The sequence below is a fragment of the Equus quagga genome, chromosome 5 (genome assembly GCF_021613505.1).
Source record: "Equus quagga isolate Etosha38 chromosome 5, UCLA_HA_Equagga_1.0, whole genome shotgun sequence".
Taxonomy (NCBI): Eukaryota; Metazoa; Chordata; class Mammalia; order Perissodactyla; family Equidae; genus Equus; species Equus quagga.
Window position 1 is genome coordinate 122,576,944 of NC_060271.1, and position 15,272 is coordinate 122,592,215.

The following is a 15,272-nucleotide window of genomic DNA, read 5'->3' on the forward strand; positions in this document are numbered from 1 at the left end:
GTCAAAGAAAGGTGCTAACTTATTCCTGTCCTAAGTTAAATCCATATGCAAGTGTAATCATTCCCAGATAGAGGTCTGCTCACGGTAACTGCGTCAGGACTGTCAGTTTACCGAAACTTTTATGGGAGAAATATGGGGTGTAATGGCAGATGGCAGACGTTTCAAGGTTAATATTAACACACAGTCACAAGAATAGACTTTTCCAACTACAGAGAATGGTTTTGTTTTGTTTTTAAGATAACATTAAATGTACTTGGGGAATTTGAGAACGCAAAGAAAGCATTGTTTAGTTTAATGATGCAAAACTACCTTGCAATTAATTGGTTATCCATTCTACCAGCTAAGTTTGAGCTCTTCGCTAGAATAATATACTTCCAATTCCTAAGTGAAACGAGGTCTAGAGAGACAGGCAGTTTATTGCAACTTTTTGTTTCTGTAATTTAAAAAGAGGAAATATGTTATAATTGAATCAACGTATGTCCCAGTCTGCTTGAGAAAATAAGGAAACTTGAAAGGGCGCATAGTTCTAGGAAGATAGTGGGCATTGCCTCCCGCCTTCCAAACAACGCTGACAATTAGTCAAACTTGAAACCGCTTCCCAAGACCAGACACATCCCTATTTTTCAGATAGTCTAGTCAAGGATGCTCTGTCCCATTTCAGCCCAAACATAGGCATTCAGAAATTTCATACCTATCCAGGACTGTCCAGTGTGAAGACTTTTTGAGCCTCACATTTTGTTGTAAAAATCATTCAATATATTTCAGTTATTCAACTTTTAAAACAGTTCTGAAAAATATATCTTTGTGTCATCCAGTCAGGAAGCCAGGAAAGTGAGTGTAAGAATAGTCTCTCTACTACATTGTGTGGATGGCTTTCAGATTCTTTCTCCTCCCCTCAGAAACTATCATAGCATAATCAACAGGCTGTGGTTCTAAATTCAAATGTTCTACCGCTGGATTTCCATTGTCTACATGAAAAGAACTTTTTATCTTCTTGAGGAAAATGGGCCTTTTTAACTAAAAAATTTACTGGGCTGCTTGTCTGTCTTCCTTCCAAGGTCTAGAGACTTTATACACAGTATCAGACGGTTGCGTTTATTTGCAGTGCTTCAACACTGCATAAGTTATTTCCCTTTCCTTGAACAAATATATCAGACTCATAGTTGTTTCCAGAAGAGTATACTATGGCCTGTGGCATCTTAGGTTTGTTCTTTCTTCACCTGACTAAATTCTACCTGTCGTTTAAGACTTGGCTCCTGGGGCCGGCCTGGTGGCACAGCGGTTAAGTTCACACATTCCGCTTCGCCGGTTCGGATCCCGGGTGCAGACATGGCACCGCTTGGCATGCCATGCTGTGGTAGGCGTCCCACGTATAAAGTAGAGGAAGTTAGGCATGGATGTTAGCTCAGCGCCAGTCTTCCTCAGCAAAAAGAGGAAGATTGGCAGTAGTTAGCTCAGGGCCAATCTTCCTCAAAAAAAAAAAGACTTGGCTCCAGTGTCATCTCCAAGAGGCATTTCCTAGCCCCTGGATTTGATTAGATGTCCCTCCCTTTGCCTCCCATGGCCCTCTATGTAAAATTATAATATTACATTTTTACACAGTATTTAAACAGTCATCTTTCCCCTCTCACCCACCTTGAGGTAAGAAACTATGTTTTTCTGTCTTGATATCCCTAGGGCCCAACACAATGCATGATACTTGGTGAGCAACCAATAAATGTATAGTAGGTGGATGGATGAGGAAAGCTTAGAGAATTGAGTTGAAGCCTTTTTTGTGTGTGGATCTCTTTGGCTCTCTGCTAAAGTGTATGGAGCCCTTCTCAGAATAATGTTTTTAAATGCATTAAATAAATACGTGAGGTTATTAAAAAAAATTACATTGAAATATGCTTATCAAAATATCTTAAAAACAAATTTGTGATATATAATGTGTGTCTTTTATTAACACACAAAATAATGAGATATAATAACACTCAGAATTACTATTTTAATTTTGTAGTGATGAGCATAGTTTTTTAGTTGTCTGCAACAAGTTTACTGTGGTTTGAAAATATTCATAATTTTATAGGTGACAAAATATAGGTGTTACTAATACTACTATGGTTTGTTACCTGTATTCATAATTAAAGGAAATAAAATTATAGTTAGAGGTTAGCAAAAATAAAAGTGTAATGTTTTTCCTATCCACCAGCCCCACCCCTGTGCCGCCGCTTCTGCCCTTGAACGTGCATAGACGTGTAGGCCCCAAGTGAAGAAGCCCTGTGCTAGAGACACTAAAGAAGGTTAGGTGGCTTGGGCACTGGCCTGAGAACACGAAGCCGTAAGTTTCACTCAAGAGACTAGATTATTTTGAGTTGTTGGGGAGCCATTGAAGGGTTTAAGCAATGGAGTTTAATAATCAGGGTGATATTCAAAATGTTTGACAACTGTGTGACATAGCCACTGACCCATCAGAACATATGCTCTCTGTGAACAGCCAGTTCAGAGGAACCAGTTCCTATCAGTCAGCCCTAGCAATGTGGCTAGAGTAACAAATGAGAGAGATTATTTTGGGGAAAATGTGTGGCAGAATATTGGAAAAGAATGAAATTTGACGTGAGGAGACCATTTAGAAGGCTTTTACGAGAACCAAGGCAGTGGAATTGGGGGTGGAGAGGGAGAAGAATCTGGAAAGATTTATGAAGTAGAATCAAAGGCACTTAGTGTATGAGAGAGTGGAGACGGAGGAGCCTAAGCTTACTTCTCTGTGTTTGGATTTGGTAAAAATGTAGGAAATATGAGAGGAGACGCAACATCAAGTTGTGGAAGATGGTTGAGAAAGAAGTTCATTTTGATACTTTTGTTTGAGATACCTGTGGGACATCCAAGTGGACACATGTCTGACAGGTAGCTGGATATTTGGGTATGAAGCTTAGAAAAGTAGTCTCAGCTTAATTTTGATTTGAGAGTGAGGAGGATATAGTTGAAGCCATGAGCGTGGAGAAGAGTGACCTAAGGGAGTATGTAGTATAAGGAGAGAAGACATCTGAAGCTTGATCCTTGGGGAACACAGCTTAGAAGTTCGGAGGAAGGAGAGGAGCTAATGATTAGGATGGGAGTGGAGCGGGGAGGGACAAGAATGAGAACCAGGATGGAATAAACCAAAGTAAGAAAATCAACTGTACATTTTCGCCATCCCAATCCCAGTTCTTCTGGGAGCCTCTGGGGTATGCTCTGCTTTATGAGGCACCTGGTGTGTCTGAGGCAAAGAGGAGGTCAGCATTCTCTTGTTCTGTCATTGTTCTAAACTATAAGGGGATGTATGTCTCATTCATAGAAAAGTGAATGAGTGTTTGGTTTAGAAACTTGAAGTTTTCATTTAAAACTCACTTAGGAGGGAAATTCTAAACTGCCGTGACCATCTTTGGCCTGGGCTTATGGAAACAGCTGGTGTGTGCTACCACCAGACCGAATCTGAACTTCGCTATCAGTCCATAGGGGTCGGAAATTGTTCCCAGCGAGAACACATGAGCTGCTTCTTTCTGACAAAGGTAGGCAATGGTGCAGGAGCTGCCTGCAAAGTGGTGCTGCCCCTGCCTCCAGAGGGCCAGGCCAGGCAGCAGTGTGGTTTGGGAAAGGGGCAAAATGTCCTCAGGAACAGGAACCCCTGTGCTATGGCTCTCTCCCCATCCTGCTCGGCCCGCCTGAGCCCAGAGGTGCATGTTGCCTTTGGGAACAAACCTTGTGCGGTTGTTTGCAGATTCGGGCATGCAAATCCTTCAGACATGCACACGTCCTGTTTAACGGAGCATAGGAAGCACTCCCTGGACCAGCTAACCAGGACTGCCTTTCCGCCAAGCCTCAGTCTGAAACTGATTGTGTTAGTTCTGCCTGTTTAATTTGAAGCCTGTTCAGAATGTCATAATAGGTAGGTTTGTTTTTATCTCAATCATTTTGACCTTGAGAGCTTCATTTCAGGCACTTATGTTAGCATACCCTTGAGTTCTCTAATGGAGCGTGATTGAAAGGAGGGGGAGTGTATCGGGGAGCAGAGTCACAGCCCAAGGTTCAAAGTCCAGCTCCACCACTTGCTTACTTATGTGACCTTGGTTAAGTTAGTTGACCTCACTGTGCCTTCTTTTTTCATCAATAGAATGGTTTAATATTAGAATCTATTCTCATATAGTGTTCCAAAAATATAATGCTATAATTCATGTAAAGTCCTTGCAAGGGGGTCTGGCATGTTGTTGTTGTTATTATTATTAACTTAGTTGTATCCTAGATATGCCTCTGAGTACTTTAAAAAGACTATTTGTCTAACTTTTCCTCCCCCACATGCCTTCCAAGATATTTTCATTCTGTAATGAAAGATTTGGTGATTGTTTTTTAACTTCTTTTTTTAGATCTCTTAGATAGCTTAGATCTTTTTTTTTTAAAGATTTTATTTTTTTTCCTTTTTCTCCCCAAAGCCCCCCAGTACATAGTTGTATATTCTTCGTTGTGGGTCCTTCTAGTTGTGGCATGTGGGGACGCTGCCTCAGCGTGGTTTGATGAGCAGTGCCATGTCCGCGCCCAGGATTCGAACCAACGAAACACTGGGCCGCCTGCAGCGGAGCACGCGAACTTAACCACTCGGCCACGGGGCCAGCCCCAGATTTGGTGATGTTAAATATGTATCCAAGAGACCCTGGAATGCCCCAGTCCCATTCTAGATCACAGCCACTGATCCCCACAAGGCGCCTGGGGAGATGTTGTAAAGGAACAGTGGTGAAGGAAAACACAGAAGTACTTAATCTTTATCAGGACTTGGGCCTAGTATCCTAGTGCAGAGAATTCAGACAAGCTGCACTTGGCCATTTCTCTAAGTTAGTTAGGCCAAGACCCTTCCAGCACATCTGTCAGTTTCCTGAGGCGTATAACCAGGGAGAAACAGAGACACAAGAGCATAAATCTGCTCTGATGCCTCATACTCTGCTGCCTCACCAGAGGAAAATAGATGCCTTGGGTCAGCTTCTCACTCCAGTCCCAGCTAAAAAAGAGACAAAGCTAGTCATGAGATGGCCCAGTGACTTCCATATGTGGGTTCTGGCCCTTTACACTTGAGACACAGAAAGGAGAGCGTTTAGATGCGTAGTTGTTCCACCCACTGGAGAACGGTCCAGGCAGTAACCCGCTTGGCCCTCCTCCTCCCCTGGCATGTCGACTCCCTCTGCCCCTCTAGAGGCCTGCAGAGGGAAGCAGGGCTCCATGGTCGTAAAGGATTGTGTTTTCCACCACCAGCCTCAGCCACTTTTCTTAATCTTTGGAGATTTTGATTCTCATTTTCTTAAGAATGGTAATTGAGCCAGTTCTGGATAAAAAGAAGAAAGGCAACAAGGTTTTATTTTCCAAACTGTCTGCCTTTCTTGAACAGTTCTTCAGCTTCCTAAAAACTGTTCCTCAGAAAGATGTCAGTGAAACTTTAAAGCTCTGTGACGGCTGTCCCTCTGTTCCCGAGAAGGTAGGATTTTTAAATAACTGAAAGGACATACTTATGTTACGGAATAGATTTCTTTAAGGTTGCAGGGTTGAGACTTAAGTGTCTGATTTTAGGGGCAGGGGAGGAGCAGCAGCCTGTTGCTGTCGTCCAGCCTGTTCTGGATTCTCCCCAGAGATGGAATGCATTGGAGGATGTAACAGTTTGTGCCCTGAGCCTGGGAAAGCTGGAAGGGGATGAAAACAGGGAAATGAAGGCAGAACAGGGAAATCTAGCGGGGAAGTAGGAGGCCTAGATGTTTGGGTACAAATTTGACCCCTTGGTAAACAACTGCCTCCTTTATATCTGACCTTTTGCTTCTTTGATCAAAAAAAAGAAAAACTGGTCAGTTGGGAGTTATTTCAGAAGAGGAAAGAAAAAGTGGAGAAAGCAGGAATGACAGTTTTTCTTGACTTCTCAAACTAGGACAGAGAAAATGTGTCAGCTCCCTGAGCATCCACCCTGTTGGTCTTTAGTTACTTTCTCAGGCTGGCCAACTGTTTCCCCTGCCATGCAGCGTGATGGCTCAGGGCACTCTTCCTAAAAAATCAGCACAAACTTAGCTGGGAAGCCTGTTAATTTAGCACCCAGGGAGCTACAGCTCTTTATAAAATGCTAATAGAGGAAGCCTCACACAGCCCAGGAGAACAGTGGACATTCTCTCTGATCTGTGAGAACCCAGGGCTCACCCTGTGAGCCCCCCAGGAGGGAAGTAACAGTCTCAGAATGGTGATGCTGTCCTGCATTTTGGAAGATATTTGACCAAGAATACCCACATGGCACTGTAGCTTAGGCTCCAGGTCTCATTCATGAGTAAAAGTGGGTAAGAATCCACTTAGTGAGCAAGTGTGGGTGGTGGCTTGGAGACAGGGGTGTGCTTCACTGTTTATTTGGTAGGTGACTGATCTTGAACTTCCATCCAATGTCTCTCCATTTCATCATTTCTTGTGATGAAAACTTTTAAGGTTTACTCTCTTAGCAACTTTCAAATATACAATACAATACTGTGTTGTTAACTATAGTCACCATGCTGCACATCACATCCCGAGAACTTATTCATCTCATAACTGGAAATTTATACCTTTTGACCACCTTCATCCAATCCCTCCTCCATATGCCCCACTCCCGACTTCTGGCAACTACTAATCTATTCTCTATTTCTATGAGTTCTTTTTTGTTTAGATTCCACATATAAGTGAGATCATACAGTATTTTTCTTTCTCTGTCTGACTTATTTCACTTCACTTAGCATAATGCCATCAAGGTCCATCCATGTTGTTGCAAATGGCAGAATTTCCTTCCTTTTTTATAGCTGAATAATATTCCATTGTATATGTATATATACTACTAGATAGAAATTTGTGTGTGTGGCTTTTTCACGTTTAATATTTTAAGACATTGACTTATCATTGAAAGTGATTTTTCTTAGTTATCAGCTAAATCAAATATATCAACTTGGGTCATAAGATGGTTTCTAATATTTCTTTTGTTCTTACAATAAAGCCTCTATTAGTAATGCATAAAAGCCAACAACTCAAAATGTATACTAAAACAAAGCTTTGTTGACTCCCTCAGAGCAGAAGTCTGGTTTTCCTACTTTGGGCTCCTACAGTATTTTGTTTGTACCTCTCTCTGCCTGTTGTGTTGAAGGGCAGTTTGTACATGCCTATGTGTTTCCCTAGTCTGGAAGCTTCTCTAGGACAGAGTTGTCTTACTCACTTCAGAATTTCAACCACTGAGCCCATGCCTGGTGGGAGATAAGTTTAGAGTTATTTTTTGTGGAACTGCTATGAATCTATCAGTGTCAGCAGCAAAAAGTGATATTTAAAAAAAAATTAAAACGTGAGAAAAGACAAATGTGACTTCTCTATGGTGGCAAGCTGCAGCAATTTGCAGGGTCATTTTAGGGGAGAACGTGTCTCCTTAGGAGCACACCGAAGACTCAAAGGAGCACAGAGACTATAGTAACCATAATTCCACCTTACTGCAGAAAACACACAAGGAAATGCGAAAGCACAGTCCTAGGAAATCAGAATATAGAAGAATTAAGAAAATTAAATTTTTTGTTTAATAAACAAATGGATTATTTAACATGACAACAATTTGGAAAAAGAATAATTTCCATCTCAATAATGTGCACTTTTTATCAACTCTCCTGCATATCAAAGCAAGTGCCAAGGAGAAATAACTACAGGAAATAATTTATATTCTTAAAAACCTTTGAATTTAAACATCCTGCTGATAGCCTGAGATTCTGAGTTAACAGTTCCAGTATTTTCACAGCAGTTGTCACCCCCACGACATGCAGCACTCCAGAAGAACTGCATAGACTTCGGGAAGGCTTTAAATAAAGATGATTGGGTTTGCTCTTGTCGTTGATTGTCATACTCAGTTTTCATATCCAGTTCAAGACCTCCCAGTCTTTACGTTTTGTGTTTTCGTAACATGGATCAGTTAATTGTTAATTGTCAATAGTAGTAAAAGGTACTGATTAGGAATGTTGTCTCTGGATTGATAGCCTAGCTTTACAACTCACTAATTGCTTGAACTTAAGCAAGTTAATCTCTCTAAGCTTCAGTTTCCTTTTCTGTAAAACAGGGATAAAATACCTTCCTCAGAGTATTGTTGTAAGGACTCAATGAGCACAGAGCTGCACACAGAGCCTGGCACATCAGTCGCAGTTTTCATCAGTTCAGTATTATTCGTGCGATTTGTTTTTACCTATCAACATATTAATAGTATACACTCTTAACCACCATACTTTGGTTTCCAGTTCTTTCTTTCTTTCTGCTTTACCTGTACCCCCGTCCTCCACCTCTACCTCCACACACCCCATACTTTTTCATTTTCCTGTTTAGGGTTACAGGTGCAGAGTCCTCTGTTCAGATCTATTGCCTGTGACTTATAGTCTATGAAGAACAGGAAGTATCTTGAGCCAGTGTAAGTAAGGGTGTTAGAATAACCACGTGTTTTACTTGTAAGCCAAGATTTTCATAGAGAGCCCTTCAGTGAATATAGCCTGAAGAAGAACTTTTAAAAAAAACCCAAAACAAAGACCTTGCCCCACCATCACTTAAGAGATTGAACCAAATACAGCCCACACTAAATGGTTACTGGTCATGAAGGGTTGAGAAATAAAATACAGTGAACATATGGGATATCTATAATCCTCACCGTTACACTGTCTTGAACGCTAATGTACTTCACTTTGTGTTGAGGTTCCTGGTACCTCCCTTCGGCAGCACACGCCCCATAACTAATGTCTCTTGATAGCCAAAGGTAGGTATAGGGTCCCTGTAATCTGTTTATTATTCCTGCTCAACTGCCTGATTCCCTTGTGCTTGAGGGAAGGAATGGCTCTTCCCCAGCACTGAAGGTCATCAAGCTGGACTTCTCATTGGAGACATTGCAAGTTGTAATTGCCTCACTGAAAATAAATGCTAAGTTCTCCATTGAAATAGTGTTTGAAACGTTAGGCAGAAAGTGGCAGCAGGTGCATACAGTGATGTTGTCCTCCTTGTCAAAGAGACTTTATTAGGGGAGGTCTTATCTACCTTGCTTTCCTTCTAGTTGGCCCTTCCATATTAGGATTTTTCACAAGACTTCACCACTGTAGCTTGTACTAGTGTGAGGGCTCCCAGAGTGCCTTTCTCAGTGTCCAAGTATCTTCAGGCATGAGAGTACACTGGAGCAGAGGAACAGATCTGACAAACACGAGCCCAAGTCTGAATTTCCAGATTCTCAACACTGTTTCATACCCTGAGGAAGTGCTGAACAGTTGTGCATAATGACTGTTCCATACACTATTTCCTGGATATAATTTAAAGGATTGTTGGTGGTAAAACTAGGGAGTGGTTTAGAGAGAACCTAAAGTTCTTAGCCCTCTCGGTAGATCATTAATGCCTGCAGATAGCTTGTACTCCCAATAGTATTTCAAGGAGAAGCTGTAGCACATTGGTTGCTGAGAGATTCTGGGAAACTTATTATTCCACAACTGGCCAGAATACTCGCCCACTTGTTGTGAGGTGGTAGCATTTTTGAGCTGGAGAGACACTGACACCAGGAGGAGAGAACCAGTCAGCTGCCAGGCTCTCCTATTCTCTAGGAAACAAAAAGAACTTCATACTCTGCTAAGAGCCATGGCAAAATGAATTTTGGTTTTAGGGGCTTTGGAGTGCCCAGAAATTATTGTAGTGAGCAAAAATAGGAGAATGGGAAGAATAAATTAAGTAGAAATCTGTGAGCTACAAGTCCTTTGAACGTACAAACTAAAACCCCAGGTGACAACCAGGAAAATCTCTATGAAGTGATTCAGAATAAGTCTGCAACTCCTGGTTTAGTTATTAGTAGTTGATTCTCTGGAGTACTACATTAAGTATTTTCCTCTTTAAAGTGTTCTTTAACTAACCATCTCTTTAAATATTGGTTGAGTCATGATGTTATTGTAAGACTAACTTCGCCTATCTATATTCAGATAATGGATTTAATGATTGATGTAGAAAAATTATCCAGTGGGCAATAACACATATTTCCCACATCCTCTTCCCTGCTTGATCCCCTCCAACCTCTCTTCACCAACGTAGCCGGAGTAAGTTTCCGACCATACGGACCTGATCAAGTCACTTCATTGTGTGAAGTCTTGTTAGCTCCTGTGGACTTCAGAATAAAGTACAACCTCCTGAGCACAGCATAGAAGGCTGTTCATGACCCACTCTCTCTCTGCCTCTCCAGTCTTACCTCTCACCACCCTATATTCCAGCAATTTGTAATTACTTCTCATTCCCTAAGTATGCCGCTCCTTCGTACATTTCACTTTGCTTTATTTCCTCATTTTTACTTTGCTTGGTATGCTCCCCTAACTTGAAGACTGAACTCAGGTGTCAGCTCTCTGGGGAATCTTTCCTGCCCACTGGTTCCCACCAGCTGCTCCTCCTTCAGGCTACTTGTCTTGTGTACATGGTGTCTCCAGTGCTCCCCTCCACCAGAGACTGTGTCTTATTATCTGTTTTCCGGCTTCCTAATACAGAATAGATGCTCAATAAGTATTTACCGAACAGATTAATGAATAAGTGTTGTGAGCAAGTGAGCAAATTTGGTATATTATAGAAACAACAAGTGACTGTAGAAAGCCACGTAAAGGGGGAGCTGGACGTAACTCTTTTTATCCAGTAATAACAGAGGTCATAGAGTCCTTAACACTTAGTTCTTATTTTTTGTAGAAATTACTGCTATGTACCCTTCTGAATAAGATTTCACTCATTTTTTGCCTTGAAGAACAGCAGCCTAGAGCTAGACATTATATATAAATATATATAGTCGTGCACCACATAGAGACATTTCAGTCAATGACAGACCTCATATAAGATGATGGTCCCGTTAGGTTAGTACCACAGAGCCTAGGTGTGTAGCAGGCCATACCATCTAAGTCTGTGTATGTACACTCTGTGATGTTCACACAATGACGAAACCGCCTAACGATGCATTTCTCAGAACGTATCCCTGTAGTTAGGTGACGCATGACTGTATATGTACACACATATATATTTGTTTATAAATGTATGTGTGCACATAAATACACACATACACGTTTACATATACATATGTCTGTGTGTGCATATGTACTCATACATATATGCACGTGCCTGTGTACATCTGTACACATATTTGTATGTGTATATGTAGGTGTATGTATGTACGTGTGTGTGTGTGTGTGTGTGTGTGTCATGGGCAAATATAGATCAATATCCAGGAAGGGTCTTAGTAATGCCTCAGAGGAGGCTCTGTCTCCATCTGGCTTGCCTGCTGTCACCTGAAGTGTGACTATAGCACCTCATCACTGAATCAACATACTCTCCTGCTGCATGGAGCCTGTTCATAGAAATGTCATAGACACTCTCAGGGTTCTGCTCACATTTCATCTGCTACATTGAGAGGCCTGAGTGTCTAATTCATCTTTGCATGCATTCAACAAATATATCCCTTATGCCTACCATGTGGCTGTATGAAAACTATTACGTATGTAATGAATGGTCACTAGTCACTCAGAGGTTGTCTCAATAACTCTTCCTTGTCCTCATCTGCCGTGTCCCCAATGTCCCTCCCAAACTTGATATACACAACTTTGCTGTGAATCCTTGTAGTGAGTCATGGGTGATCTGTGACACAAGGCTCTCCCTACATGGGTTTCTTTCCATCAGATTTCTCTGTATTCACTCCCATAAACCATGAAGGCTCACTGGCTGGAGAGAGCCACTCTCTGGAGGGAGCCTTGGGGCCCTCCAAGATTACAGGGCCGGGCTCAGGGGCTGTTTTCAAAGCACTGCAGGCTGCTGGTGTCATAGCTGTGCTGGGAGGAGAAAGCATTTTCTAATAAAATGTTTTTGTCTTGTCTTTTAGCTTACATTTTACTATGGTACTGTAGATGCCTGGTGTCCAAAAGAGTATTATGAAGACATGAAGAAAGATTTTCCAGAAGGAGATATCCGACTCTGTGAGAAAAAAATACCTCATGCTTTTGTCTTAGGTTTTCACCAGGAAATGGCTGACATGGTAGCTGACTGGCTAAAGGATGATCTGTCCAAATATAAATACTGACACCAGGAAACAAGCACAGGCAGCTGGTATATAGAGGCAGTAGGTGTAATAGAATACTTAGTAGGTAAATGTTTAATTATAATGTTGGATATTAGAAGAGAAAAAACTGAGAACCTCTTGGCTTAAAAACACTCAGCTCCCAGATCCCCATGCCACATGCTGAAGTGAACACGGGTGATGAACTATTCCGTAGATTTAACAACACGTTATCTGAGACTCAGGGAACACAGTGATCGAAGCAAGGGCTCTTATATTTGCACGAGATGCCCAGGGCACCGTTCAGTTTACTCTGGTAGGTAGGATCCCTCTAGAAAAAAGCAAGTCCAAGTTTAGTTGATTTTGAGTTACATTGTAGAATAGGCTCCCCTGGAGGAAACCATGAAACACCTGCTAGAAAATGTAAAGGAGATCAGGGAATGTTAGTGCAGTCAGATCTGTGAAGTGTATGAGCTCAAGAGAAGGATACACTCATGTTCCAGTAGCAGGAAAGGATGAGCAGTGGATCTTGGCAGTGGACCCGGGTCTCCCTTAAGGACAGAAGGTGAAGATCAGCCCAGGCTAACTTTGCACAGGTCTGGGCTGAGAACATCAGAATCAGACTGGATACCAGGACAGCCCACAGACCCACCTGTTACTACCTTGCAGCATGTCACAAACCACCAAGTCAGCCTTTTTTCTGGCCATCAGTGGCACAGACCCAGGCAGAGCCACCATCAGGAAAGGTACTGTTTGTCTCCATCTCTGAGAAGCTTCCTTGAGGAGTGTGACTTCCTGATCTACCTGCATTAGGCAGAGAATAAAGTTTGCCAGACATTCCTCTTGTCAACTAACTAGAACAGAGTTGTTGAAGGATCCCAACTATGCCTCCCAACAGCGGATATCCAGCAAGCTCTGTCTGAGCCTTAGCCTGCTGGGTTGTAAGCTCCCTGCAGGCTCCTCTTCTCCAGAACCCGGATGGGGAGGCACTGGGCTGTCCCAAATCAAGTCCATACCTGCCACATGCAGTTGCCTCTTCCGTGATTTTTTTCAATAAAACTCCATTGAGGACCAGCAATGAGCCAAGTACCATGCTAGGCACTGAGGAGAGAGTTCCTAGCTACATTATGACTCTTCTTCTGAAAATCTTATAGTAATTCTTGAAAGGGCATTTTTAAATTGCTGAATGGAGAATTACCGTAAATGAGTTCTCCATGTCTGCATTAGCTTTGTTAGTTGGAAAGAAATTATTTTCATAATGGACCAAAACAAGCCATTAAATTATGTGAATTCATCTTCTCTGGATGCTTGAAGTCTAGTAAGAGGAAGCATGTTCTCTGGCCTAGAGCGCGCTAACAGCATTGCTGCCCTCCCTGAATTGACTCAATCCCGGGACCTTAGGAAGCAATACATCCTCCCGACTGCAGTGATGGTCAATGATGGATCAGACACATTCGGTTTCTCCTAAAGGAAATCCCTCATGGCGTTATCATTCTTTCAGGACAATGGGATATTGTCCTTCCTCTCAAAACCTAAACCGCCTGACGAAAGATTCAACTCTGATATGCCGCCAACCCAGTGGTGAGTGTTGAATGAGTTACTATCCTTTGGCATGGCTTCTGCATCAGAGCAAGTGACTTCTCAGAGGGGAAAAGCCAAGAGCCAGGGAAGGAGTGCTCTTTGCCCTGAGAGGAGCCAGTAGACGCATAGGCCATTGGCACAGGGCTGCACACAAAGTCCTTATTGGCATCTGCATGGGGTGGCCTTCCAGAATTCTGACGTTAGAAGCTAGAACTCACGGCTCTGAAGTGCCTTGCTTGCAAGAGATACTCGGTAGTACTAGCCGGACACACTAGCCAGTCCCTTACTGAGTATATCATGCTACTGGAATACAGAATAACATCCCCAGCTTTTCTTACAGTGTTATTTTACAGCATCACTCTGTGTTTCTGAAGTCCACATGTATAAAATCGAATCTTATTTTATAGGTTTTTTCAGAGCCTAAAAAGTAAAATGTTAAAGTAAAAGATATTGGTTCTTATTTCCTGTTTATCATCTAAGCACCAAATGAATTTTCGAAATAAATGTTTTCCCAGCACTGTGACCCCACCCAGCCTGGTCTCTGTGTTGGGGGAGGAGGGTACCCTCTGAGCAGGCCTCCTGAGTTAGACTTGGGTCAGAGTCTCTGTGTTAAATTGAAAAGCCACTTGCCCAATGCGTCTGTTAAAGAAGGAAGAATCAGATTTCAGAAGATTAAAGTTCATTTTATTTCATTAGGAATTAAACAGAAGATTAAATGTCTCCATGCATATATATGTGGTGATAAGGTCTGTGAACTCCGGAGGCCTTAACATCTTTGTGATTTTTAGGCAACTTCATCTAATTTCTCCATGCCTCAGTGTCCCCATTTATAGGATAGGATTAATGATAATGCATAGGCCATATTGTTGGACAATTAAAACATATTGTTCTGTTTAAATAGAATGATAAAATTAAAGCATTTAGCACGATGCCAGACCAACAGTATCTTCTCAATAAAGATTGGCTATAATAATCATTATTACTATTCAACATCGTAGTAAAAAATAAGACTAAAATTGATAAGCAGTGGATGAAATCCATTTTCCAGAAGCATTTCTGTCTTTATGTCCCAGTCAGCCACATGGATGGCTCTTGTCACAGACTTCACTTCATATGGGGTAATCTAGTGCTGAGTGAAAAGCCTAAGCTGGAGCCATGACCAGTGCCCACGGCTGTTCCCAGTCTGCTCTGAGCCATAGGAGAGAATCTCCACAGGCAGTCCTGTGGCTCTCGTGGTGGCCTGATGTCCAAGGGTCCAGGGCGCTCATGCCATCCACTTTTCCACTCACCCTTAGAGAACCAGTGACTTCCAAAGGCTTGATTTTTTCCTCATCATACATTCTATTAAAATTAAATTTAATTCTAGATTAAAGGAGACTACGGAGACATGACACCTTAATGCAACACCTGATTCTGGATTCGATTTTTTTGTTATAAAAAACATTCTTGGGGGGGCCGGCCCAGTGGCTCAGCAGTTAAATTCGCACATTCCACTTCAGCGGCGCCAGGTTCACCGGTTCAGATCTCCGGTGCGGACAGTGGCACTGCTTGTCAAGCCATGCCGTGGCAGGCATCCCACACATAAAGTAGAGGAAGATGGGCACCACTGTTAGCTCAGGGCCAGTCT

General features: G+C 42.2%; 1 protein-coding gene across 4 annotated transcripts in view; it reads left to right on the forward strand.

The window, feature by feature from the left end:
* LDAH (lipid droplet associated hydrolase) overlaps window positions 1-14,168 on the forward strand; it is a 97,419-nt gene extending 83,251 nt beyond the window's left edge. For all 4 annotated transcript variants that reach the window (XM_046660752.1, XM_046660754.1, XM_046660751.1 and 1 more), the window contains exon 7: window positions 11,891-14,168. In XM_046660752.1, coding sequence (XP_046516708.1) covers window positions 11,891-12,088 — 198 coding nt within the window. In that variant the 3' untranslated portion in view covers window positions 12,089-14,168. The remainder of the gene's footprint in view (window positions 1-11,890) is intronic.
* Window positions 14,169-15,272: the final 1,104 nt, after the last annotated feature.